This window comes from Diadema antillarum, unplaced genomic scaffold, assembly GCF_040938485.1.
Source record: "Diadema antillarum isolate AM-2024a unplaced genomic scaffold, OU_Dant_1.0 scf00000030, whole genome shotgun sequence".
Taxonomy (NCBI): domain Eukaryota; kingdom Metazoa; phylum Echinodermata; class Echinoidea; order Diadematoida; family Diadematidae; genus Diadema; species Diadema antillarum.
Window position 1 is genome coordinate 1555419 of NW_027270919.1, and position 27286 is coordinate 1582704.

At 40.1% G+C, this 27286-nt stretch overlaps 1 protein-coding gene across 2 annotated transcripts in view; it reads right to left on the minus strand.

Moving 5' to 3' along the window:
- Positions 1–3240: 3240 nt before the first annotated feature.
- Positions 3241–27286, minus strand: part of LOC139740942 (splicing factor 3B subunit 1-like) — a 30561-nt gene continuing 6515 nt past the window's right edge. The window contains exons 1-20 of one of the 2 annotated variants that reach the window (XM_071651538.1): positions 25260–27275; positions 23342–23415; positions 21138–21219; positions 19962–20068; positions 19295–19553; positions 18310–18534; positions 17468–17586; positions 16247–16447; positions 15402–15683; positions 14396–14753; positions 13578–13723; positions 11736–11882; positions 10980–11105; positions 9133–9354; positions 8146–8328; positions 7359–7537; positions 6323–6508; positions 5372–5644; positions 4480–4696; positions 3242–3858 (exon numbers count right to left, since the gene is read on the minus strand). In XM_071651538.1, coding sequence (XP_071507639.1) covers positions 3700–3858; positions 4480–4696; positions 5372–5644; positions 6323–6508; positions 7359–7537; positions 8146–8328; positions 9133–9354; positions 10980–11105; positions 11736–11882; positions 13578–13723; positions 14396–14753; positions 15402–15683; positions 16247–16447; positions 17468–17586; positions 18310–18534; positions 19295–19553; positions 19962–20068; positions 21138–21219; positions 23342–23356 — 3486 coding nt within the window. In that variant the 5' untranslated portion in view covers positions 23357–23415; positions 25260–27275 and the 3' untranslated portion in view covers positions 3242–3699. Of the gene's footprint in view, positions 3859–4479; positions 4697–5371; positions 5645–6322; positions 6509–7358; positions 7538–8145; positions 8329–9132; positions 9355–10979; positions 11106–11735; positions 11883–13577; positions 13724–14395; positions 14754–15401; positions 15684–16246; positions 16448–17467; positions 17587–18309; positions 18535–19294; positions 19554–19961; positions 20069–21137; positions 21220–23341; positions 23416–25259; positions 27276–27286 lie in introns of those variants that run through there. The other variant, XM_071651531.1, reaches the window with a different exon arrangement.

The window sequence follows — 27286 nt, forward strand, 5'->3', positions numbered from 1 at the left end:
AAAATACTACATGTAGTTCAGAGTGTAATCATCAAGTTTACATATTGTCCTCACAAAACTATTGAGATACAATGTAGATGAATGTATTTGTTGTCTACATTGAGTGCTAGGAACAAAGTGGGTGAGGGAGGCGGGTCATTTCGATACATGCAGCAGAAGTAAATCTCAGGGAAGAGGATGTTTGCTACAGCCAGGGCTGGACATTAGCGATGGCCTGTGGCCACTCAAAATTGATGTCAGGGCACCAAATTTCATATGTTAAAAAATATCTTTTGGTGGCATGATCTGGCAGCTTATATTCAAAATGAAATTGTGTATTTCCTTCTAATTCAGGCGACTACATTTCTCTTTCGGGCCACCAAAGTTTCAAATTCAAAAATATCAGTGGCCCAAGTGGGCAACGAGAAAAACATGTCAATGTCGAGTATAGCTCTATTCAAGCACATTAATTTAACAGAGTACACATAGAAGCAGAGTCAACCCCCACGGAAGAAAGGGGTCGGGTTGAATGCTATGGGACTAGGAGAGGTATGTTGTACCATGTAAAGGCAATTGACTTCCAGGAAAAATGAATGCTTAATACAAATTAATGTACCTGTGTGACTGGTGCAATGGGGAAAACCTGGTCTTGTCCAACTTTAACTTGGGCACATACTTACCTTGACCTGAATTCTCAGAGAGTGAATGCTTCCACTTGTTTTTTTTGTTCTTTTCTTTCTAACAATGGAAAAGTTTATGCAGTAAAGGAAAATCATCATACTTATAATCTTCATTTACATGCAATCAATATCCTGCATCTTCATAATACACAAGAAGCATACATATGAATGAGTAAATCTGTACATTCAAGTAGCATGTTCAAAGTAACAGTTGTTTTTTTTTCACAAATCAACAAGAATCTGACACATCTAGTAGTAATCCAAACCTAACATTTTGCTGAAGATGCAGAAAGCTGCCTATTGAGAAACCATGGCAGCAAGGAAACACAAGTACAGTGAAGCAAAACTTTTGAGGAGATTATCTCGTCGAAAAACACTGCCAAAAGTATGTTCCAGCATCCTAACTACCCTCAGGATCAGTTGACATTAATTAGAGCAAACAGCTGCAGCTTCCAACCAAATGCCTCTGACGTTCAATAAAGACTATTTGCCTACTTAAAATGACATGGAATGTTGCCAAACTGCTGCTATGCATTATGTGAGACAATGAACTAGGTGTGGACACTGACAGCCAGCCCATATGAATATCAACTCTTGGATACCAAGCTGACCTACTGAAGTCTGTCTTGCCATCATTCTTTTTACCGGTACATTTGGTATGTCAATACGGCTGGAGAAGGACAAAAAGAACTCGAGGTTTTCCATCCTCCTCATACAGTCAACCTTGCCTAAGTCAAATATATTTGGACTGAGGAAGTAGCTTTGACTGAGAGAAAATTTGGCTTATAAGGGATTTAAATAAATAGAATATAAAGAGAAAAGGACTTCAAAAGATCTTTGACTTGGGCAACTATTTGACTTATGTGCGGTCAACTTAAGCAAGGTTGACTGTACTTCCTTCTCTCAACGGTGGAACAAGTACTGCTGCAAACATAAAATCACATCCTAGTAAGTCGCACGCATCTACAAATTTACTGCGATATTTCATATGAGAACAAATCACCTGGAATACCTTGATTAGCAGGAGACAAATTAAAATATCATTTAGGTATACAGTAAGGCAAACTCCAATCTCTTCCATAGAAACACGGAGGTACATCCGTGGATTGGGAAACGAAAGTAAGAAAAAGGGTATCCTGTGTATATCATATCACAATAAATGGAAAATTGTTGATATTGTACAGAAAGGTACGAGAGTGACGTAAGTTCAGTTGTGACGTCAAGAGATGATACTTAGTCTTCCGCAAGGGATCAACATGGTGACAAAACAAAGTTGCAAATTTTCTTGTCATACAATATCACTGTCCTTCTTCATATATGACACAGTGCAAAGTGTACACACAACATCTTCAGGCCTGATGTGGTTGTACCCATATAAAGTCCATTGATCACAGTATATGATATAAGCCATAAAGCAGACCTAATGTGATCGGCTACATAGATGGATCATGCAGTGGAATAGGCATTACAGCGTACTTCATGCAATTGGAAGCTATCTGTATAGAGTTAAATATTTCCCAAAGCCTTTTTAAAAGTACAGAAGTGTTTACACTGATCAAAGATGCACAACTTGGAAATCACATATGCACAGCGCTTCACACACACACAGAAAATTGATTAGCCTAGCATTAATTTCAAAATAATAATAACTAACCTAAACTAAACTTCTGGTGAATGAGTTGAAATCTGAACATAGTGATCAACCAGGAAAATGTTTTATCAACCAACCTAAATAATTTGGATAATATATCATAACATTTTCGATCCATTTTATTTTCACAATGGCAGAAACTGTGTTCCTGGCATTGCAGACTGGACATCAACTCGGGCCACACATACGACACAGCAAATGACACAATACTGTCAAAAATTCATTGTAAGCACAACACTAGTCTGTCTGGTACTGACCAGTTCACCATCAAAGCAAACACAATCACCCGAGAGTGACCCACTGTCCACTTAACACTGGGGTCAGCTGGTCATTGGACCTGACACAAAAGGGACATGCTTTGCCGAGTCCTCTTGTGAGCATAATAGTGGAGCTACAGAATTAACACTTCGGTATACTGTCTACAGAACATCCCACCCCTTCTCTCTTTCTCCCCCTCCCCCTCCCCAACTCTAAAACCAAACGACCAAAAATGAAAACCTAGTGAAGCACAACCAAGACTAAAGACAAAGTGAACTGTTTTTTATCAGTATGCCACTGTTCCTATCTTTCGGCAGTGGGAGGTGATTTTCTGCACCATCACACAAAGTATCTTGTATCTTAATGTCTGTGTAGTATTGCCTTTTCTGCAGATTGGCTTACACTACAGTGGGTCTACCACACAGGCTGTTTCACTCATCACAACCTCTCAATACCATGACATACGTTACAATCCTTGCTACAAAGTTGTACAAAACATTAACAACTTGTGAAGATGGAAAATCATGATATTCAGCAGCAAAGAGCTCAGGAGTTTGGATGTCAATTATTTACATATAGGAGAAACGAATGAAAGCAGATGTAAAATGAGGGTGATTTGGAAATCAATGTCATGTTACAAGTAAAGCAAATGCTTGACCTTGCTGCATCATGATAAGAAAAGATTTTAGAGATTCTCTTTTTATACACTGCCATCTAAAGCCGGCAAATCAAGAGTATTATGTTTACTACAGAACAACGCTTCTCACAAAATGTGCTCATTTGTCTATTTTCACCGAAGTCAGAAAACCGACACACTATCACATCATACAAGGTTGAGGACACAATCTGCCAACCCACTGTGTGTGAGTGCACAGATCATGTTTGACTCATCTTTTCATCGGAATCAAATGAGTCATGAAGTGTCGGGTTTGTGGCTTGGATTCTCACAAGAACATGAAGACAAGATCTAATAAATGATGGATACCACTTTCTTGAGATGAGCAGCTCAGACCTGGCCCCCCGAATCCTCAAATCCACTGTTGCCATTCTGCACAATGCACTGAATGTCTTTAGAGTATTTGCTCATGAGTTTATGAAGTGTGACGTACTGTCATGCAGTGCACAGTGCCATCACAGTACGTAATCCAACTCATAGCGTAGATACTGATTCTTCTCATCGTTGGGCACCCTAGGGAATCCAGCCACCAGTGAGTCCTGTGCCCCAATGTACAGTGTGTTGTAGATCCTCCAGTATGTATCACGAACCTTGCGGGCTGGATGGAATAGACCCTAGAGTTGTGGGGATACAATGTACAAAAACTCTTTCAAAAACATATACCCGACATGATCATGTGACATGCAAGATGTTATCATATCATCAATAAATGGAACCTGGAATGCTGACAACAATTTATTAAAAAGCTATCATCTAGAACACAATTTTTACAGAACACAAATAACATGAGGAATTAGCTGATATCCATAATTGTACAGATTCCAGTAATCTTGTATTTCATGATTTATTTTTGTGGAATTGTTCATTTATCTAACATCACTCTAAATCCCAAAATCAAGGCAGTCTTAGGAATGTTACTTTTTATCCATTCTATCTTATTTTGTCTTACTTTACAGCTGGGGCTAAGGAAGCAGAATGGTGGTGGTAGATACAGATTGAGCAAATCAATCAAGCCTGATTAAACTGCCATGTCTAAAGTGAGCTTAAGATTAACGGTGTCTTTTGGTTAACCCCCACGTGAAGAGATTACAGTTAACACATTGCCACATGTCAACAGAGGTATGGCCAAAGTCATACATTATCCAAAAACATTCTCAGATTTTTGTTAGGACATTCCAACAGTGCCCATACTGGAGGGGGAAGAGAGCGTGCAGAGTAGGAATGAATGAGCTCACCTGTAGAGTGTACTGCAACATTTTGATGGAGCCTACCCCGACCCTCAGGCCTTCGATGGCCTCCATCACAGCCTGGATGACATGGGGTGATGTCTCAAACACGTTGGGCCAGACAAAGTTCAGCAGGTGCATCAGGGCGTCTTCGCAGCCGAAGCCAAACACGCCCAGGGCCATGTGCTTGATGGCTGCACAAGCCGTCTGACGGTGAACCAGATCTCTGAATGACGGAAAGGAATATCATGGATGAGATCTTTTTATTTCTATTTTCATTTTTTTATGCATACAACATCGCATGTCACATATCACATCTCTTGTTTCATTGCAGCAGTATTCTATTTCAGACAAGTCAACCTTGTCAAAAGCATGAAAGTATTCTGAGAGCTGAAAAGGCCTTTTTTTTCGGTGGACGAACAGTTGTATTTTACATATTTTCTATAAAGTCTGCAGCATTTTTGGCAAAAAAATAGTACAAAATACTGCAAAAAAAGTATCAGCTGGCATCTCTGCTATTTCTCAAAGTAAAGACATTATCACCTTTTTGAATCTTATTTCAAAATCCTTCTTTTCCACGCCAAAAGGGGTATCACGCCACAGCAATTGGAATCTTGTTCAAATTTCATGCACAATGATAGGATTGGGTATTCTGATTGTGGAACAATAAATTTGTTTGAATATCACATTGTTGTTTCTGAAGTTCTTTTTACGGCATTCTTTTCTCAGGGTGGGGGTTGCCTTTCTAGTCTTGCATGACTCTACAAATGCTTGATATTGCCGTTAGTAATGTCTCTTGACTAGGACTTGACAGTAAAGATAAGGAGAAGGGAAACAGGTTCCGCCCCTTCACCTTCCTACGTACAGCTATTTGACTGCTGACATAAAGCTTGACACAAACCTGTCCATGAGGGCGTCCTCCAGGAGTGGTGTCACAGCATAGATGTAGTCTTTGCCCATCTCACCGATGTACTCGAAGAGGAAGGAGAGTGACTTGAGCACGCCGTTCTGAACGTTGAGCTCGGGCACACGGTACTCGTTCATGAGCGCCGGGAGGACGGTGAATGGTGAGCAGGTCTCGGCTACGATGGCAATGGCGACCGTGGTGCAGACACGGTTCTGACGCTCTTGCACCTTCAGGTTGTTGAGCAGCGTGGCCAGGACATCATGGGGCCTTTACACACAGACAAAAAAAGAAGCATCGAAAAATGGATCGTAAGACTACTTATAACCTTATGCTACTATTCTGATTATTAAATATCTCACTGCCAACAAGCAGGGAAACAATGTCTAATCGTTCAGAACACAGACAATGAATAAAAACACTGCATGGCCGTCAATTGTAAATCTACAATCATCTATCCATTGTAATGATAATCCATCATTGTTCACTTTGCCTGGAACAAATATTTGCTGGTTAGGCCTGCAAACTACACTGAACTACAACTAAATGGACAATTCTCAGAATGGACGTATCTACAGGACATTGAACTTCTTGGCAGGTGGGGGTATAGAAGCATGCTGGTATTCAATTATATAAGAATATTTAGAATTATCCTTTATTCAAGCACACTATACAGAGGGCTCTAGGTTACTGGATTAACACGACTTTCATATCAGAAAAGAGTACTGCGACAAAAGTTCATCAGAAATCTCTGCTGATCACTTTGATGATGGTGGCAAATGTGTTATTTTTATTATCTTCATAATTATACAAAGTCATAACACTGGAACATCCATAACAAATGTCAAACATCTTCCCTTCATGAAGAGCTGGTACACGGGTTGCCTATGAAAAGACAGCCAAGACACAAATTAGCAAATACTCGAGAGCACCTGTGAGTGAGCTTACCCAATGGCCTTGGCGATGTAGCCAAAGGTGTTGACAGTGGCACGACGGATGGACTTCTTGTGGGCCTTGAGGAGGTCCAGCAGCTCAAAACAGATCCTCATCCATTCACGGGCTGAGACGTACTCCGCCCCTCGGTCCGCTATCCTCCCGACGAGGTCAATGCAGTTCTCCTGCACCTTTTCATGCCTGCAAGGTGAATATGGGGTGGGGAAGAACAGGACTACACATCACAGAGAGGAGGTCTTAACATCAATTGAAGGCTAAGCATGTATGAATGTCTATACTCAGAGATGCCAGCTGGAACGACAAGAGAGGGCCTGAAATACATCGACATGAAGATACTAAGTACATGAAAAAGCCTGAACTTTGAAACTGCCAGGGCCTGAATTCAGGCTTTTGCCTGAAAACTGGCACCCCTGTAAACTCTATACAACTGTTCCACATCCATTTATTATTAGAGCACTCGAGAGCACTTTTTTTTGTTAACCTCATTCTACCTGTTATCTTCCCTGTTTGAAGTTTTCTTTTCTCCCCCGATTAGTAATTATCTCCTCCATGATATCCCACTGTTTCCCCCATCAGATAGCTGCAGTGTAAATGACTATTGCTATACCCACTCTACATTCACTCAATCCAATGGCATCACAAGAGTACTGAAGACATATCCTTGCATCACAGTCTGTGCCTACATGTAATTTTTGTTTTGTATTCAAATTAATGCATGCTAATCTCACTAGTTGTTCACATCTTGAGACATCCATGTATCTATAACTCATCACAAAATATCAAACATAAAATCATACTGTGTGATGAAATGAAACTTGTCAATTTAAATTGACTGATTTGTGATCATCACTTTAAATACTCAAGCACACTGAAATCATACTCTGCGATGAAGTGAATTTTGCTAGTTTACATTGATTTTCTTCTGACCATCACCTTTGATACTCAAATCCACTAATCTCTAGCACACTGAGGTAACCCAACACACAGAGAAGTGAGAAACGAGACAGTTGTCCCGAGAAAGGACTGTTACCTGTTCTTGAGGATGGGTGTGAGACGGGGGAGGAGGTCCTTGATGGGTGGGGTCATCTTGTGCATCCCAATGACGTTGACGATGGCCTTGAGGGCCCCTAGGATGCTGCCCAGGACTTCTGGGTACTCTTCTCCCAAGTACTCATACAGGACAACACCCAAGTGACCCATCAGTTTTTCCTATACAGTTACATGAAGAACAAGGTGTAGGAACATTAAGTTGAATGACATATTTTCTCTGAAGCTCACTTCTCTCTCCTTTTTTATACAGCTCATCTATTCTCTCTCTCTTTACACCTCTCATATGTCCCCTCTTCCCTTCTGCTATATATTTGAGTTCATTATGAGATTTAAAGAGGAATAATCACGACACTAGCTTCATGAACGTGGAAGACTGAAAGTGTTTGCACAAATGCAATTTAGAGAAACCTTTGCCATGAAGAGATATAGAAAATTCATGGACCTGTATATCTATTTATTGTAAAATACCAAGGCCTACTGATTTCATGAGTGATCACAAAAAGGATCATAAATCTTTGCATACCATGTGGAGGGAAAATTGCAGGCAAAAGAGAGATAATCCTTGCTTCTCAGACAGTCCCATTCCAATGAAGCACAGAGAGAGGACAACTGAGGTCACCCAATTTGCTACAGCATGGAGAACAGTACTGAATTTCTTCTAGCAAGTTTTACAGTGCTACTATCCTACTCCCTGAGGTGAGAATGCAATAAAGGTTACGTGGACAGAAATCACAGTGCAGAATAAGACTAGATGTTTGAACTTTTACCTCTTGACACGTTCTCATGACGATGGCGATGCGGGAGATGAGGTCGGCTGCCTGTTGACGAACCTTGGCCGCCTTGTTGTTGAGACGCCAGAGAATGGTACCACAGATCTGTGGCAGGTAGGCCTTGACTCTCTTGCCCAGGGCATTGACGATGGTTCCAAACCCATTGAGCATCACCGAGTCCTGTTTGACAAGATCAGTAAGAAATGGGAAGCACACACTGTAATAACAGTCTATATAAAAGACAGGATGCTGGATAGACACAAAGGCAGAGATCTATGCTGTGTTATCCTCATGCTGACTGCTGGAATCAGAGATGCCATTAAAATTAAAAGAGGGCCTAAAAATATGTCTATATGTAAATGAAGCTACTTTCTTTTCCATGAAACATGTAGTATTTTGCCCAAAAAAAAAAGCAAATAAAAACAAACAAAAAGAAAACAGTACAAAATACAGAGCAACGGCTGGCATCTCTGTATGACAGAACATTCAGTCCCAAAAGTCATTGTGGAGAGGGTAAAAATATAGGTCTTTGCTGCCGGCTGTCTCAGAAACCTAGGGTGCGTTCGAGTGCTCAAAAGCAAACCAAAGTGAAGGTACCGTGCTGTGCCACATTTGAAGTGTTTGAACATTCTGTTGAGAAAGTGTACCTCATAAGTTATTTTTAGAGGGGGTCATGCATTTTGTAGCACGGTTATTCACCTGGGGCACTTAAACTACTTACAGATGTCCCGCATAAAGAGAATAAACTCTTTGCAATATGATATATGTGCATGATGCACGCATTCTCACATGCGAACTTTTGTACGCTTTTGGTACCCTTTTGGAGCACATCTGGAAGTGGTCCACTTTTGGCTCAGTTCAGTACGGTACGGTACACTTCAGGAGTGTTACAGCGCTCCTCTGGCGCGGGTTCGGTACAGTTTAATTGGCTTTAGGAGAGCGCTCAAATGCACCCTTAGAAGACCCTCTCATCTCTCCCCTCACCTCAGTGGTCTGTTCCTGGAAGGCGTAGAGGATACCGTCAATGAGCTGTTCCTCCAGCCGGGAGTCGATGTCTGAGGCTCCAAGGTTATCCATGACCTTCTCGATGGTCTCCATCACCATCTTCCTGTACTGCTCTGCCTCATCCTTCAGGTCGTCGACCACCCGGCCGATGATCTCCGATGCCCCGACCTTGTTGGCGATCTCCACTGTGGTGTCCACCAACTACGACAATGAAATATCAATAATGAGATGCACTGCTATATCAAGGGAGTCAATACACAGAATTTCAATTATTCTTAATCCTCACTGTATTGTGTTCGCACATTAGCACGCTCATCGGAGTGCTTTCCTAGCTGATTGGCAGATGTCTGGAAAAAGACTGTCACCGAACAGAGATTATCTAATTCCCCAAATGCCTTATGTGTCATCATGGCCTTTCTATTGTACTGAGGCACATTGGTACACCTGAGTGAGTTTGTTTACTTACCAACTAGGTAAAGTTTGGATGGACAACTGCATGCTGATGAAAAAGCTTGACATGTAAAGCTAAATGCCTTGGCTCATAAAGGGAAAAACTGACAAAAAGAGTGCTATTACATCTCCATATTTGCCCTGCCCTTTTTCAACATTAATGATAAACAAAGGGTAACATCAATAAATGGTCATTGCACAGACGAATAAACAGCATTTCATTCATTACTTTTCAACAAGGAGAGCGCTGTGCCTAATCATTCTGCCATTCCCATCATATCCCCCTGAAAAAATTCAAATTTTAAGATGAAATAGGTGCAGAGTTTGTTCAGGCTTGTCGAATGCTATGGATACCATTGATACTAGCCTTCAGAAGCCATCCTCCCTCCATCCTTTTTTGCCTACTGACAACCCTCCAGATTTATCATGACATATGACATCACAGCATTGTGTATTTTGTGGTGTTTTCATTTTTCGCAAATTTCATGAGTCGATTGATACTTTTGGAATTAACAACTCACAAAAATATTGCCTCCCATAACTTGAGGGCGATGAATTTCTTTGCAAGGGTGCGAAATTACTAACCTTCCTGTAAAAAGTCATAGTACTTCCCTTCTCATCCCATCAAGGAAGCTCTCAATCGTGAATTCAACCACTTGTGAAAAGGTTTTGCAAGTTTAACCTTGCACACTATATTGTGCACACAGACATTGAAGAAGACTGCAGAAGTAAATCTGGCTGGCAGGCGGTGTACATGTTATTGCCCTCTACAGTATGTCCCCCCCCCCCCCAAAAAAAAAAAAAAAATACAATCGGATTTTCGCATTGATAAATACCAATATGATTAAACTGTCTAAATGCTACTTCAGGGTCATTAAATATGACATCTTAGCTATATTTTGCAGAAAACCCCATTCAATTTGGTTAAGTAGTCACAGAGAGATGTGGATCATTGTAAATTATGTCATGGGTCTGATTCTTCCAAGAGCAGCACATGGATGCTCTCAGATCTGCATACTGTGTGAACACAACGTACAGAACTGGGAGGGAAGGGATTCCTGGCATGCTCTACAAAACTACTTAGTTCTCTGTGACCACTGAAGTAAATTGGATGGGGATTTCTGTAAGATGTGGGTAATAAGTTATAGTTTCACACCCTGAAATTTTGTTTGGATCGATTCACTATTTTTAAAGTAATCATTGCGGAGGGTCCCGTTGCAATTTTGTTTTGTTTTGTTTTGTTGTTGGTTTTTTTGTTTTGTTTTGTTTTGTTTTGTTTTGTTTTGTTTTGTTGTTTTTTTTTTTTTTTGGGGGGGGACATACGTTACTTCTGATGAGGTACAAGGATCATTTGGCCTCGGTTGAAGGGTTCTCACCTGTCTGTAGTTACGTCTGTCAAGGGCCATCCGATGCTGCCAGAAGTGCTTGAAGAAAGACGGGAGGACCTCGTCTCGGATATAATCTTCCTCCACACCATCTGTGGCACAGCACTGCTTCACCACCTAGGAAGCACAGAGATGATGTGGTTATAGACATGGTCTTGTATAGAGGATAGTGAACACAATATTACTGTAGAAAGAGAAGCATTCACAGTGGGGAACTTTTGCAAATTGTAGCCGGTGCCTGGTTTGCGGCATGAAACTTCCTTGAATTACCGACCATGAAAAAAATTTGAGTGTACTACATGAAGTAGCACTCAATGCACTGTATAGACAAAAACTTTTATGAATCTTGGCTCTTCGCGAAATGTTGTGAAAGTTCCACGAGCATGAAAATGTTTGGTTTTATAGTATAAACTGTTGAGTGAGTGACATTCATTTCCGATTCCAGATTACATTTGTTTGATAAAAGCAAACCATTTCTTGTGATCTAGAAACTACTACTTGCTCTCCAGTGCACATGGCATAAGTTGTCATGATTGGTCCTGACAAAAAGCATCTTTTCTACATATTCCCCCGTGCAACCCTTCCTATACATATTATCAACATACAGCTTTCTTTAAAATTTCACATTTTACAAATATTTGCAGCTCAAGTGTCTTTAGCTGATATGAAAAGCTCATTGCATTCACAAAAGTGCAACATATCTTGACATAATCTGTGAGTGGAAATAAAAGAAGATGCTAGGCTTACCTTGAGCACAATCTTCTTCATTTCTTCATCTGGGGACTGGAACTCACGGATGAGAATCAACATCACTTCCCTGGTGTAGTAGTTGGCATACTCAGGGTCCATGAGGGGAATAAGATAGCCAATGGCCTTCAGGAAGGCTGCCAGACCCTGGGGAAGAGGTTGGCAAAGCAATGGGAAAAGGTTACTGAGGAATACTTCAAAACTTATTGTAAAGCAAATGAACAAACACTGCCAGATCCTGGGGGAGAGGTTGGCAAAATAATGAGAAAATGTTACTATAAAGGAATATTTTAAAACATACTGTGGGAGGAGAATTAAGGCTGCAGATCCTGGGGGAGAGGTTGGCAAAGTAATTGCAAACAATCTTTCCCTATATGGCTCACACCTGTAAATAAAATGGACTGTCCCAGACCCCTTCACAAATTCGTACCAAAGATACCAAAATAAATGAAGAAAAAAATTGATTAAAAATCATTAATGCAGTTTGGCATAAAACTGAATAGCTGCAGATATTGAGTATGAATACCTCTACAAACTGCATTTTGGTTTGAAGATGAAAGCTTTTCTGATGGAATTTGAGGGGACTATATTTCATTGGGTGTGTGTACGGAAAATACTGTAAAACAAGGAATTTTCGCGTGCACTTTAATTTCGCGAATTTCGTGAGCGCCAAGATTCGCGAAATTAAAATGCACGCGAAAGTCCATGTTTACATTATATGCATTGAACGCCAGTGGCACTTCGCGAAAATTTCATGCCACGAAAAAGGCTGTCGGCTCCAATTCGCGAAAAATTCATGCCGCGAATATATTATGTTTTACAGTAGGTGATTTTTTGAGTGACAAGAACTCGTAGTCTGGCTTTGAGGACCCTTGGACAGAATTTGAGCAGAAGAACCTGCCTTGCAAATTTGATGGATGACAGGGTATATCTCACTTATCCAGGTTAGTGAAGATGAAACACCTCATTTCTCCCAGCTATTTTACAGAATTTTTTGAAATTTGAATTTTAACACATGTCTCTATGGGGAATTATTTACCCGTGTGAGCCCTAAAAGGCCATACACACATGCTATTGAAAGATAGAGCTGAGGGTTGCCCATCCCTGGAGAGGAGATTGGCAACATAGCTGGAGGAATTTCAAACCCCCACATACCAGCATGAGTTAGGTCTATATTGTTTACATAAAAATGTAAGGCAAGGAGAGGCCCAAAAGCATGTTTCACTTTGAAAGGAACGAAGCAGTACACTTGCAGATTACAAGATGAACCAATGTCTTGTGAATGGCAATTGTAATCTTTTCCTGGAAGGAAGAGATTATTAGTTTCTTCATCGTAACATTACTATTAACTACAGTTCATCTCATGATAGTGAGGTCTCCTCTGTTATTGACATCCCTCCCCACTGGAAAATAAAGTTACATTAAATGCAATTATTTCACTTTTATTTGGGGACACTATAGAGATCACTTGCATTTCAGAAAAAAGGTACCCTTTCTGAGTATCTAAGAATCTAAACTGAGAGTAAAGATCCCTTTATAGTTGGACTACCACTCAAAGTCACCCTGTTCCCCTTCAGAAAATCAAACCACACATATTCAGTGAAATAGCCATTCCACAAGAATTAAAAATGGCAAGTTGGGAACCTCTGAAAATCAACATGTCAAAGCAGCCACCAAATTAATTGATATAAATGAAGTGCTTGTCCATTTTAGGTTAGTCAATACATGCGTGATTTGTTTGTGAACCACTTTCTCCCGTTTTGTTCCATCATCTGATTTTACACTGCTTTTCCCCCATTTTTCTTTTGAGTTGGGTCTGGGGTTCTGACTTTTTGAGCTCACCTTTCCTCTGTGCTGCCTGATACCCTTCCACAGTGGTTTGAGGACACTATCAAAGGACTCGATACCATAGGGTGTGGCTGCCTCAGCCAGGGCAGCAAGGGCCAAGGCAGTGATGGTTCGCACCTTTTGCTGCTCATCCACTAGACCTGGGTGACGAGAGGGGATTCACAAATACTTCTTTTCAAAACAATGGAGATCAAAACAAGGATTTCATCGGTATATGGGTGTGCCTAGTCTGTTCATGCAAAGAGCTATTCTTCCATACTCATCATACATTCCACTGATTGGAGTCTATCTATATTGATTGCTTAAGCTACATTCTGTGGAAGAAAATCATTACAAACAACTTAGAAATCAGTCCAATACACTGGAATGAATTAGAATTTGATTTCATTCAAGAGCAAAGATGGATTCACTCTCCTGAAATACTTACAGAAATTTTGCAAATGAAAAAGATATGATAGCTTCCATGATAATTGTAGCTGTTTTTTAAAAACAATTCACCTTAATAATCTGATGTAAAACACTTGGGCAAAGAAAATATTAAATTTCATGTGCCAAAATATTTAAATCCCTTTTAATGTTGGCACACCAAGATATAAAAGTTTATGCTGCTTTTTTTTTATAATAATAATGCAGATGTTGTACATTTGTTTCACCAGAAGCACAAAACCTGCTAATGTGACTGACAAAACTGTAGCCATCCCAGTGCAAACAAAGAAAAAGACAATCACTAGCAAAGAAACAAGAAATATAAACAGATAAAGACAAAACCCACTAAGGGTTTGACATAGCCTTCATTTGGGACGACCACTCACCATGTTCGATGATCTCCACCAGGTTGCGGAGGTGAGGGAGGATGGCGCATCCCATGAGGATGGCGATCTGCTGGACGATCTTGATGCCGGTGTGGCGAGCCTGCCACGACTTCTTGCTGCGGCAGACGGCCTTCAGGAAGGGCAGGAGGGACGGAATGCCCAGGGCCGAAGCCACCACGGCGAAGGCTCGTGCCGTGGTGTTACGCACGTACTCATCCAGGTTGTCGATGTCCGGCCTCATGGTGGAGATCATGGTGGCAAGGCCAGCGGCCTTGGCCAGATTAGAGATGATCTCTCGCCCTTCCACACGGGCGTAGTAATCCTCATCAATGAGGAGGGGTTCAATGACCACAAGGATCTACAGGAGGAAAAATTACCATCAAATCATCTTAGACTGGTGAGCGTGAGTACCAGTAAATATGAGTCTATGACATCCTAGAATTTGGCTTTGAGAACAAACCAGTATTCCTGGTATTATCCATTCTTTGCATCACTTTATGCATATGAATAATATAACAACTTCATCATTTGGTTGCTTTGTTAATTTGCTTCAAAATGTTAATGACAAAAAATGAAAATCCATAGGAAGCTTCATAATTGCCATAAATTTCCTTATATGGCACGTTTACCTTAACACAAAGCAGGAAAACAATAAAAAATAACCACATTACACACACCCCTGAAGAAATCCTCAAAAAAACATTCTAGACGAATGATTTAGATTGACAAGGAATAAATCAAGTGTAAAATAGTAATTTTAAAAAAGTGAAATTCTAGCACCTGACCTTGACCTTGATCATGTGCACCTAAAAGTTGATAGGCACAGCTTTGTTCACCCATACATACATATTATGCCACGTTTTATTTGGATACCTTAAACAGTCTTAAGTTACTTTGTCCACTAAATTGATTGCAGATGGATGGACAGCCAGAAACATAATGCATCCGGCACGAATTCATGGCAGAGGCATAAAGATAACAAGAATGAAAATAATTTCTTTCATACCTTGTGCACGTACGGTCGGACCAAGTCATCAAGCTTGTACAGGATGCGATCAATGACCTTCACCAACAGATGGCGCTCTTGATCTTCCAGGGTCGGTGACATCAGCAGGGGCAGGATCTGGTTGAAGAGTGGGCCAGCGCCAAAGTCGCGGGCCTTATCAGTGATCTGACGCAAGGCAGCCTTGCGCATGGGAGGCGTGCCGTTCTTGATCTTCAGAAGGAGCTTCATGATACGGCGTTCCTTGGCTTCCTCAGGACTCAGCGTACTCTCATCAACATCATTCTATTTACAGGGATTTAGAAGGAGAGTCTGAGTACAGTGTAATGTAACCTAAAGGTTACTACTGTTAATGCAGAACTACTGATGGTACATGAATTCTAAGATTTCATGCTAGTTTTGGCTAGGAGGAATTCTAATATCTGCAAAAATATCGTTACAATTTTGTATGCACACTTTAAACAGGTTGAATTGTGTACTTAATTAGAAGTACTCCTGTGTGTCGCATTGTATGCGTGTATGTGTCCTAGTATTCACTTGAACACATACCGCATGTATACACTAGAGGCTTTCTGAGCTGGTTGTATATTTGAGTAGATCGTGAAAATCTGTATATCATATAAATCTGTATATGAAATCTGTATAGATCTGTGAAATTACTAGCCCGTGCTACCAAGGACATGTTAAAGCATGCACTTGCACATGAACACTAAAACATGTCCATTTCATTTCACCATTTTCCTCTTGCAAAATTAGACAAATCCTGCAGTATCTTATAGGGGTGTTTGATCCCAAAAGAAATGTGAACATACTTATAATGGCAGTATGAATCTTAAACATCAACTCACCAAAAGCTTGCCAAAGTACTGGGTGTCATCTGGCTTGAGTACGGGCAGGTTTCCAGGGGGCTGGGCCAGGCCTGGGTCCACCATCCCTCCCTCCTGCTGCATACTGAACCCTCCACTGAGCCCACCCATGGGGGTAGGGGTGGCAGTCAGCTTCCTGGAAGGGGTGCGGATGGGTACATACCCAGCCGGTGGCTGGAGGACCTGCAGATTTTGGTCAGAACAAAGCGTATGGCTACATGAAAGGCAGAGGTGCAATGAAGACCTGCATTCACTCAACCATTCAAAACCCTGCCTTCAAATACATTGAACTGGACCCCATGGAAGACCAGCTATTGCAGCTGAATATGGGTTAGCCATCTTCTCAAATGGAAATAAAACGGTCAAACAGACAATTACAACTTCACAAGCAGGCTGGCAAATCTGCAAAATGTTATTTTGAATTCCTCAAAAAGAAATCCATGGGAGTCAGGTAATAAATCCTGTGGCTTCCACATGCAAGCAGTAACAAGCCAAATCACTCTTTATATTGTGGGAACACACGATCACATAGACCAGGCTGTAAAACTCTTTTTTGACAGATCATATACCCTGCATACTTTGAGTAGCATGTCATAAATCACCCCACTATCCTAAAGAGGTTCTGTAAATGCATTTACTTGCTTGTTCCAGATGAGGACACTGCTATAAAATCAACAAAAGCAGAGTCTTTGCTGCTGTGTATTCGCAGAAAAAAACCCCCACAAGAAACAAATATTCTTATCCTACATACTCAAGCAGTCTCACCACTCTCCATAAATATGGGTTCCTGCAAATTTGTCCCATTCTACTTGTCATTGCCACCTAAATTGTGTAAGATTCCACACATGAAACCACTAAAATAAGACCTATCTGTGTCTCCTCATCTAATAGTTCAATCAACTGGGGCTTGATGCAGATCTCAGGAATCCTGTGAATCACAGTGGAGCATTGCAGGTGGATTCCATATCTATTGTGGGTCTAGGGCAATTACCCCCTGGGCAATTACCCCAGACCCTTTCCCTGACCCTAACCCTAAATCCTGAACCCAATCCTAACCCTAACCCAAACACTAACCCTAAACCTAATCCTAAACATAAACCATACCCTAACCTTACCACTAACCAGTATTTAGCCGAGGGGGGGGGGGGGGGGGGGGGGGTAATTGCCCTTGGAGGGTAATAGCCCTGATACCATCTCTCTCACCTTGTATCCTTCAGGGAAGAGGGTGTCTAGCTCCTCGTCAGACAGGGGTCTGTTGCGCTCATCGATTTCCTTCTCCCATCGCCATGCCTGTAGCTGCTCAGGGGTCATGATGCGAAGGGCTATGAGGAAGAGGAGAGAATGGATATTGTATCTGCAGAAGATCGCATATGAATATGTATGCGTATGAATATGTCTGCATATGAATATTTATATAAAGATTACATGGGTCCACATTGCAAATAGTATGAGACCAATAACCTAAACCATTATCATTTTGTGGCCATTTGTAAATTGCAGCTAGCATTACACACTGAAATTAAGGTCTATAGCTTTTGAGCTAACATGGTTTTCAGTGAGATGTAAGTACTTCATGAAAATTTTTTAGAACAACATATTAATCAAGGACATTGAAGACTTCACAAGTTTAACTGTTCAGAATGAAATTTTGCAGGACTCGCTCATTTCAAAATGAAATGAATGTATCAGCCTTCTTTTTTGCGAATACATTTTGCAATTGGAACTTGACAATTTTGCAAGTGGTTAAATTCATGACCAAGAACCATGTGATGAAATAAAATATCATCCCTATTCACAAACAAAAATTTGTGCCTGCCTATTGTGGAGATGATAAATAAAGCATTTGGGCCATGAGAGGCAATGTTATTGCATCTATTCAACCTTGCAAATATCAGTTGACTCAAACAATTTGTGAAAATCAACATACTGCAAAATATATTCATGTATATAAAATTGGGTGCCTACCACCATCTAGGAGCATGTATAAAAAATGAACAGCTTGGACTGAGCTGTTGGACTGAGCTTGGACTGAGCCGATAGTTTACCTGATGGAGTTGGTGTGTTCATGATCGCTGCCTTGGAGCCCACTGGAGTAACCCCACTCTGCATCATAGGGGTGGCCCCGGCGGCCGGGGTCTGACTCCCAGCTGGTGTTTCATCCCACCTGGAGCGCCTCTTGCTGGCTGGTGTCGGGGTTTCAGATGGCGCCCCCTCACCGACACGATCAGTGCGGGGAGTCTCCGCCCAGCCACTGCCATGACCGGGTGTCTCTGAAAGTTATGATGATAGTTTGATAGGATATGATAAAAAACGATAATGGTTCATGACTTGGCCTTTATTGTTTCCTCCTGATGTTCTCAGAGAAATGCATTTGTAGGCATAAATTTACAAATCAAATTGGTTTTCAACTTATGCAGCCTCTATCACATTATTTCATTTTGCAAGTTTGTAATGGTGTTTGTCTTTTTTTTGGTCTATTGGTGCTATTTCTATGGATTTGACAAATTAGCATGAATTTACTTGTGCCATTCACATGAAAACATTTGTTCTTCTTACTGAAGTTATCCCATGAAGTTATCCCACTGTAAATACAGTACAACAATATGCAACATTACTCACATTTTCTGCATGATCACGTAACATGGAGGTTTCAATGATACGCTCTTATTAATTTGTTAATGTTTTAATCAGGAGGAAATCATGCTGAAAGTTCACGTTTAACGAATATCATTTTGATAGACTGAATGACAGAATTGATGCTCTTCACTTTTATACTTGCCATTTCATGTCATGCACACTGGAGTAAATCATGTGAATAAGACTCCTGTATGTTTTTTTTTTTTTTTTTTTTTTTTTTTTTTTTTTTGACACTTCTGGCTAATACAGTGTTTAAATTCATACCCACTGTACATACACCAGACACCATATCTTAGCCTTTGAAACATGCACATCTTCCGCTAAGATGAGTCATGAGAGACAGCATGGGCTGTCTTCCAACTATCTGCCACCATTACCTCACCACCATCTCACCTCTCTCGGTTCTTGGGGTCTCATCCCATCGATTCCTCCTGGCACTGGGCGTAGCCCGGCCGGGCGTGGCATGGCCCGGTGTGGCATGGCCCGGTGTAGCATGGCCAGGAGTCACGTGGCCTGGGGTGACGTGGCCTGGGGTTGCCTCCCAGATGCGGGTACTGGCCGAGGGTGTGGCACCGGGCGTGGCACCAGGGGTTTCCCCACCCTTGTGTCTACCAGGTGTCTCATCCCAGCGACTGATAGACGGAGTTTGTGACTATCAAAAAATAAAAAGGAGAAGTGATATTTAAATGTAAACTCATTATGGAAATGGCATAAATATTAGAAATGATTCATTATAAATAAAAATCACAATGCAAGACAAGAAAATGCACAGGAAATTTCAGATTTTCCATATATGTACACAATACCCAAAAGGGCTCTTCAGTTTTCAAAGAGGAAAATGTAGGGAATGCTATTTTGACTTAAAGATCTAAATGCCTGCAAATAACTTAAATATCACACATATTAGTGAAGGTGGTCTTATCTATAGGTATCTGACACATTATATGTGACATTCAAGTGATTCACCAAACATGTATCAAGATTGTTCGAAGAAATATCAGTAATTTACAGGTACATTGTACTTCCCAGGAATTACTGTATGGTTTCACTGATTTTTTACCTCTGCTTGGTCCCATGTACTGGCTTTCTTGCGGGGTGTAACACCTGGAGTGGTGCTTGGCGTCTCTGCCCCATCTCCCTTGGCCATATCCCAGCGACTACGCTTGGCTGAAAAAAGAAGAAGAGAGAAATAGATAATTGGTGCAAATGTTCACATATACAGCAAAATGGTTGGTGTCCTCCCATCTCTCCTCTTTCCCCAACAAAACAGGCATCTTTGTTTCAATAATATAATTTGACTTGGAAAGAAAAACCTGTTATCAAACTTTCTCTGCTTAACCGAAATAAGATTTCCATCATTAAAGCATATGAAAGAAAGGAGAATACACTACTGATTTAGAAAGCATGATATGAGATCTCATCATCTCAACTTATTTTAGTCTGCACAGTCAACATCCAAGATTCTGTCTTCTGAATTACTACACTTTGTGGATAATAGAGGTCACGAAGGCGAAATGACAAGATTTCAGACCTTGACTTCTTATGTTTTTGGACTCGAGAAGTTTGAGAAGACAAGCTCCCTTTCTTGCCTTTCGACCCCAAGATGTCGAGATGACTAGTTCTCTTATTTCACCTTCTCGCCTTCTTGGATTCAAGAGGTCCAGACAGGATTTCCAACATTTCAAGAAAACTAAATTCTCTGGTTTTTCCCAATGAAGTCTCAAAATTCCATGATAATTATTTTCAACTCATTTCCATTTTCACACGTTTTCCATGGCTTTTTAGTGTAAACAATGTTTCAAGTCAGAGGCCTTATTTAGGTCATGCACTTTTGACAGCGACTTGTACTGCAGTCAGAGGCTACACTAAATACCACCATAACCAGTCAATCAATGGCTGTAAGTTTTCAACATGCAACAAAATATAACAGAGTCTGACTGAAAACTTTTGATCTTTGGGCCAATAAAAATTTCCTGACTTTCCCTGATTTGAGGCATTTTATCAAATTCCCTGACTTTTCCCTGATTGGAAAAAAGTAAAATAATTTCCCCTGATTTCCCTGATTTGCCTGATGGGTTGGGGACCCTATCCAGATGACGAGATCTTGGAACTTGCATTCTCCATGGGAAAAAAAAAGTAAGATAGAGGAAGATCTTGCCTTCTCATATTCTCGAACTGAAAATGGTCAATAAGTCAAGGAGTTATGTTATCTTCTTAAGAGCAATCACAAGCTTACCTGGTTTGGGTTTTTCAGCATCCCTGTTGATGAACAGCTCTCCAGCTTTACTCTTCTCTTGAATCTGTTGTATGTACGCTGCCTACAGCAGTGGATAGATTATAAAAAGAAACATTTATTATACTACTACAACTTCCAGTAGTAGAAGTAACAGAAGTAGAAGAAGAACTAGAAATGTCGCTATGGCGACTGATGCCTCCGCCATAATGCATGATTCTCCCAATAGGCGTATAGTACAATGTCTTCACAATGTGTGATCCATGACAGTTTCACGTAACTGGCAAAATATTGAAATGACAGGTTTGTCAGAAATGTCTTGAACTGGGTTTGCTTTAATTTTCTAAGAGTGCAGGTACACATACAACATATTTGGGGAATTGAGAATTTTTACTTGAATTCTGACAGACCTTTTTATAAGTTTATGCATTGAGTAATTTCCAAGGTATGAAGAGTGTAATGACGGTACAAAATGGATTTTTTTTTTTTTTTTTTTTTTTGGGGGGGGGGGCATTGAAACCTGGCCTTTGACCCTTAACCTTTGACCTTTGACCTTCTGGATGGAAATTTCCAAGAGAATCTCCATTAGGTAATGTATGTAATAAGTTTTGAAACTAATAATGCAAGCATTGCATATACTAGAAATTATATGAGGGAAATAGTAAAATTTTGAGGAGATGACCTTGACCTTTGACCCTTGACTATTGACCCATGACCCCTAAATTCCCCAGATAATCCCTGCCAGTCAGTACATGCGTATGTACCAAGTTCCACGAAGATACATTGAACCATTTGCAAGAAAAGTGATATTGCAACATTTTCACCTAATCTTTGACCTTTTGACCTTTGACCTTATGACATAAAACTCTCTCTGGAGAATCTCTACACAGTAGTACATGTCCACACCAAGTTTCAAGAAAATACCTTTGGGCAATGCATAGATATGGGGGAAATTGCAACATTTGTAGCATTTGACCTTGACCTTTTGACCTTTGACCTCTTGCCAATGTCACTAAAATCATATCAACTAATTGTCCCATCATACATCATCCTTGGACCAAGTTTGGTGAAAGCTGCTTCATCCAGTTTTGAGTTATCACGTAAACAGATAAATTTTAGGATTTGACCTTGATCTTTGACCTTTGACCTCTGTCCGATTTCACTGAAAAACTAATCAAGTAATTGTCCCATCATACATCATCCTCCAACAAAGTTTGGTGAAATTTACTCCATCCAGTCTCGAGTTATCACGTAAACGGATACAATTTCATGATTTGACCTTGACCTTTGACCTTTGACCTTTAGCCGATTTCACCAAAAATCTAATCAAATAATTGCCCCATCATACTTCATACTTGGACCAAGTTTGGTAAAATTCCAGTAAATATTACTCAAGTTATCGCGTAAACGAAAGCGGACGGACGGACGTACGGACGTACGGACGTACGGACGTACGGACGTACAGACGTACGTACGGACGGACGGACAACCCGAAAACATAATGCCTCCGGCACCACTTCGTGGCGGAGGCATAAAAAGAAGTAGTAGCAGCACTACTAGTAGTAGTAGTAGTAGTAGTAGTAGTAGTAGTAGTAGTAGCAGTAGTAGTAGTAGTAGTAGTAGTAGCAGCTGTAGAAGTAGTAGCAGTAGTAGTCACAGTAGTTGTTATAGTAATAGTAGTAGTAGTAGTAGTTCTAGTAGTAGTAGTAGTAGTAGTAGCAGCAGCAGCAGTAGTAGTAGAAGCAGTAGCAGTAGTAGTAGTAGTCACAGTAGTTGTAATAGTAGGAGTAGAAATAGTAGTTTTCAGATGGGACTAACACTGTTTCATTCAATAAAAGGCATTCTAGACTTTTTAAAATGTCTTTTCTTCACAGCAAACATGATATCAACTGAGCAATTCCATGTCCCCAAGACTGAAGCACATTGCTACACCTGTGTAGGCTTGGTCAAGTGCGGATGAATTGCTGAATGTCGTCGATATAGGACAGAAAATTAAAATGCGTGATAACAATGCTCAATGTACATTTTCCCAAAGACCTTACAACATTATTATTATGTCTCCCCCAAACAAACAAACAAACCAACAACAACAACAACAACAACAACAACAACAACAACAACAACAACAACAACATCAACAACATCAACAAAAAGAAAGAAAGAAACAAGATACAGTACTCATTTGGCCCCCTGTGATGAAAATGTACCTGTTCTTTTCTCATCAACTGCTGCTTGCGAATGTCAGCGTAGCTTGCCAGGGACGGGTCTGGAGTCTTGCCGCCTGCGGTAATTAGATTGAAACGGTCACCATGGAAACGAAAGAGTGAGAGAGAGAGAGGAAGGAAAAGAGAGCAGGTGCAGGGTGAATAGGATGATAGAAGAGATAAAAACAAAAACAAGAAAGAAACAAGACAAAGGGGAAACCTCTGTTAACAATAGATAGAGATTGACCACAACATTGATTCCTTATAAGGTATGGAAAGATTGCAGAGCTAGGGAAATATTTTTATGTTCTTGCTTAGCATTGTGTGTCTTTTGCTTGCAGTGGGTCACATTGGGACCACTACCTTATCAATGTGGAAAGGTTTAGGACATAGATGGCTCATTTTTCACACTTTCCATGAAAGGGTTCCCTCCCACACATACAGAGGTAACCCCCTACAGAATTTCACTAGCTCTGCAATAGAGTGATATGGCATTAAGCCCAGCCACATGTGAAATGAGTGGCCCTTTGACAATTCCTGGTGATTTCACAACCATTTACCAATTGCATATATGAGACCGAAGAGAAATACAATGGTATCAGCAGAGGCAAACGAAAGTCATATGCTTCATTCATCTAAAGTGAAATGCATTTCTGAACACTTCGCTGATACCTAATTTGTTTTTCTGTATATTTCAAGAATGACTGATCAGTTAATTCTCATACTTGGTCCACAATGGGCACAGTAGCCAAGGGGCGGCAGCGTGGGAATGCAGGTAATTCTCGAAGTAACAACCCAGCACTCCTTGAAAAGCCAGACCCCCTATCAGCTCTGCTTAACCCAATATAGACAAAGTCTGTGACCAATGGCCACCAGGGCTTGTCAACTGCACACATGAATCATGTCTGCTGGCATATAACGCACACTACATGCTTCTCGAATCACACCCGACTCAGGTGCATTGTTTATGAAAATACCCTTCTTTCAGTACTTTGCGTCACTCATTTCAAATGTGGCTGTATGCATGTCATGAAACACTATTATACAAATGGACGCTATTAAAGGGTGTGTGTATGCTGTGGTAGACAAAGGGTTAAAGGGCATATGCTAATTGACCCCAGTCTGATCAGAACATTATTACTATGCTTCTAGTTCTTACCCTCTTTAAGTTCCCAAGCCACTGTATTTTCAAAGAAATTTTCTTCTAATTAAAGATAGGTCGTTTTGATAGGCCATGTCGATCCATGGTGTGGTTTTGAGTGCTCTGGAATGGCCTTGAAATTTTGAATGTTAATTGATTGCAAACAAAAGTTTCAGCCTAAATCTGACTAAAGCATTACACAGTACACTTTTAGATGAATAAAAGAAAAAAAAAATCCTTCTATTATCTAACCAATCTTCTTCATTTTGCAACAAAAAAAAAATATATCTTTTCTTCTTTTTTTTAAAGACATAAATTGCACACGGCTTTAAAACAATGCAGTCGGCTCAAAAATCACCCTGGCAACATGGTTCAAAATTTATTTAATATCACACAATAAGCCAGTATCGTCCACATTAAATTAAAGGCCAAAACAAACATTCTTTGGGCCAAATTACATCTGACATGCAAGTAAAATAACATCACCTCCAAAACAGCAATGCAGATTGCTTTGCTTTGTTTTAGTTTAGTTTATTTTTTTTTTTTTTTGGGGGGGGGTGGAACTGTACTCTAAACCCTTGTCTACCGTGAGATTCTTATAAATACAAACATGTCATATTCAAAAATATATTTGATCGAAAATAAAATACTGTAGCATACATAAAGACATTGAATTCTGTACCAGATTTACAATTGTACCAAGGCAAAAGCTTGCTCAACCTGGAAAATGACAAGCCTGCCAACCATACTCCCTTGACGGACAGTAATCCGAATACGTACTGTGACATCCAGCCTCCGCATTATGCAACTCCTTTTATCTTCCGACAGCAGCAAGGTGACAGCGCATGGCTAAACAAAATCAATCTTTGTAAGTCATTAATACACTTTGGTTTCTTACCTACAGCTTACTGGCTACATCTTACATTAACACAACAGGATCCACAGCTTACAGTATCTCAAATTAACACGATACTCGCACAAGTGCCCGAGCTTTATGCTGCCATTCAAGTAATAACTGATTAGTGACGTACACAAATCTCAATCTAATTTTGACTGTTGACAATTATTACTAGTATTATCCTCACAATTTGAGAATCGATCTAAACATAGTCTCATAATAATTCACAAAAGCCTTTTCATTACACCATCTAATGTCTGACGCCAAGAAACTATCATGGCATGTACGTACTTGTAGATAGCATGATTAATTTTTTTTTGTCTCAAAACAGTGCCCTTTACAAAAGAAAGTACACATAGTTGCAATTGCCAACGTTGTTTCAATTGCACGATCCTTGATCTCAGCAGAACAATTTCTGCTTGGCCATACGGACATCAATGCTCAACACTCCTGTTGGATTCATTCTGAAAAAATGGCCACTCAAAACTACCTTGCAGCAGTTACTCTGATGAAGAGATCTGCCACGCTTTGTTATTTTCTCTTCTATCTATTTTATATTTTTTTCAATGACAGACACTGTACCCTTGTGTTTTATCATCAGAGGCCACATATGTGATGTGCTGTTTGGGAAGAAGGTGAAAGAGCATCATTAGTACACAACACCACATGATTGTGTGAGCTGCACGACACATCCCAAACAGATATCTCTCATTCACCACCCGGCAAGTGTTGATGTTCATTCTTCAAGAGCACTTAAGGCCAATGTTGCAGGTAAAGTAGTAGTATATCTTTGAAAAAAAAAGAAACTTATCACTGGCAATTATCCTTTTCCAGTAACATCTTGCCAAGTTACAATATCTCACTCTTGGACTAGATGAGTTGCAACAACGAACATGAGTAACACAGGGCTAACAATGCATTTCACCTCCTATTTTACCATTATCTTCATTCACTTCGCTTTTCTTGATATTGAAACAAGAGATTGGCAAAGGGTAGCTCATAGAAAACTAATCCTGTTTAGTTTCAAAGTATTTAATGTCATACTTAATGCTTTCATGTAAGCTTTGCTTTGTTTATTGCATTCACTTTTCTTTCACCATCCATTGTTTGAAGAAGAGCAATCTCTAATGACATAAATCTATTTTGATACTGAGCAACCTGCATGAACACTTTTTTGAATCATTGTTGATAAAAAAAAAAAAGTAGTTGAGAACTTCCTCAATTCCTGCTTGCCATCACATCATTTTGAAGTACATGTACTCCTTAGTAAAGACTGAGCACTCCTTTACAAACACACACGCACAAACAAAAATAAATAAATAAATAAATACATAATATCCCTTTCACAGTCTTTCAAGCTTCTCAACATTCTCTATCAACATCCTCAGTTTAATACAACACTAGTGTATTTTTATTGCCTACAAGGACTAGGTACTTGAAATACCATCCATTTCAACTGACTAAATATAATGCTTGGTGTACAAGTGCAATCTGCATACAGATATAATAGGAGGTATGGGCATAGAGGTTGAGGTCAATCTACTAAATTTGTAATATGGATGACTTCCATGATAGACATTTTTGCCTCTAATTTGGAGAGGCTATACAACAGAAATACGTGTTTACTTTATAGGATTTTTCTTGGAAAACAGATGGACACTGAATATCTATATCAAATTAAATCTTTGTGGATGTCTTCATCCATTCCTCCATATCATGCTGTGCTGCTTGCACTTGTTGCCTTACAAGTACAATGCATCATGTTAGTCAAATATTTAAATACAGTCTTCAATGGGAGAAAATTATCTGAGCAGACTTGATAAGAACAGACACACATATCCATAACATGCATTAAAGACAAAATCGAAACATAAAGAGCAATGGGACTGAAAGAGGGCGCTATTTCTAC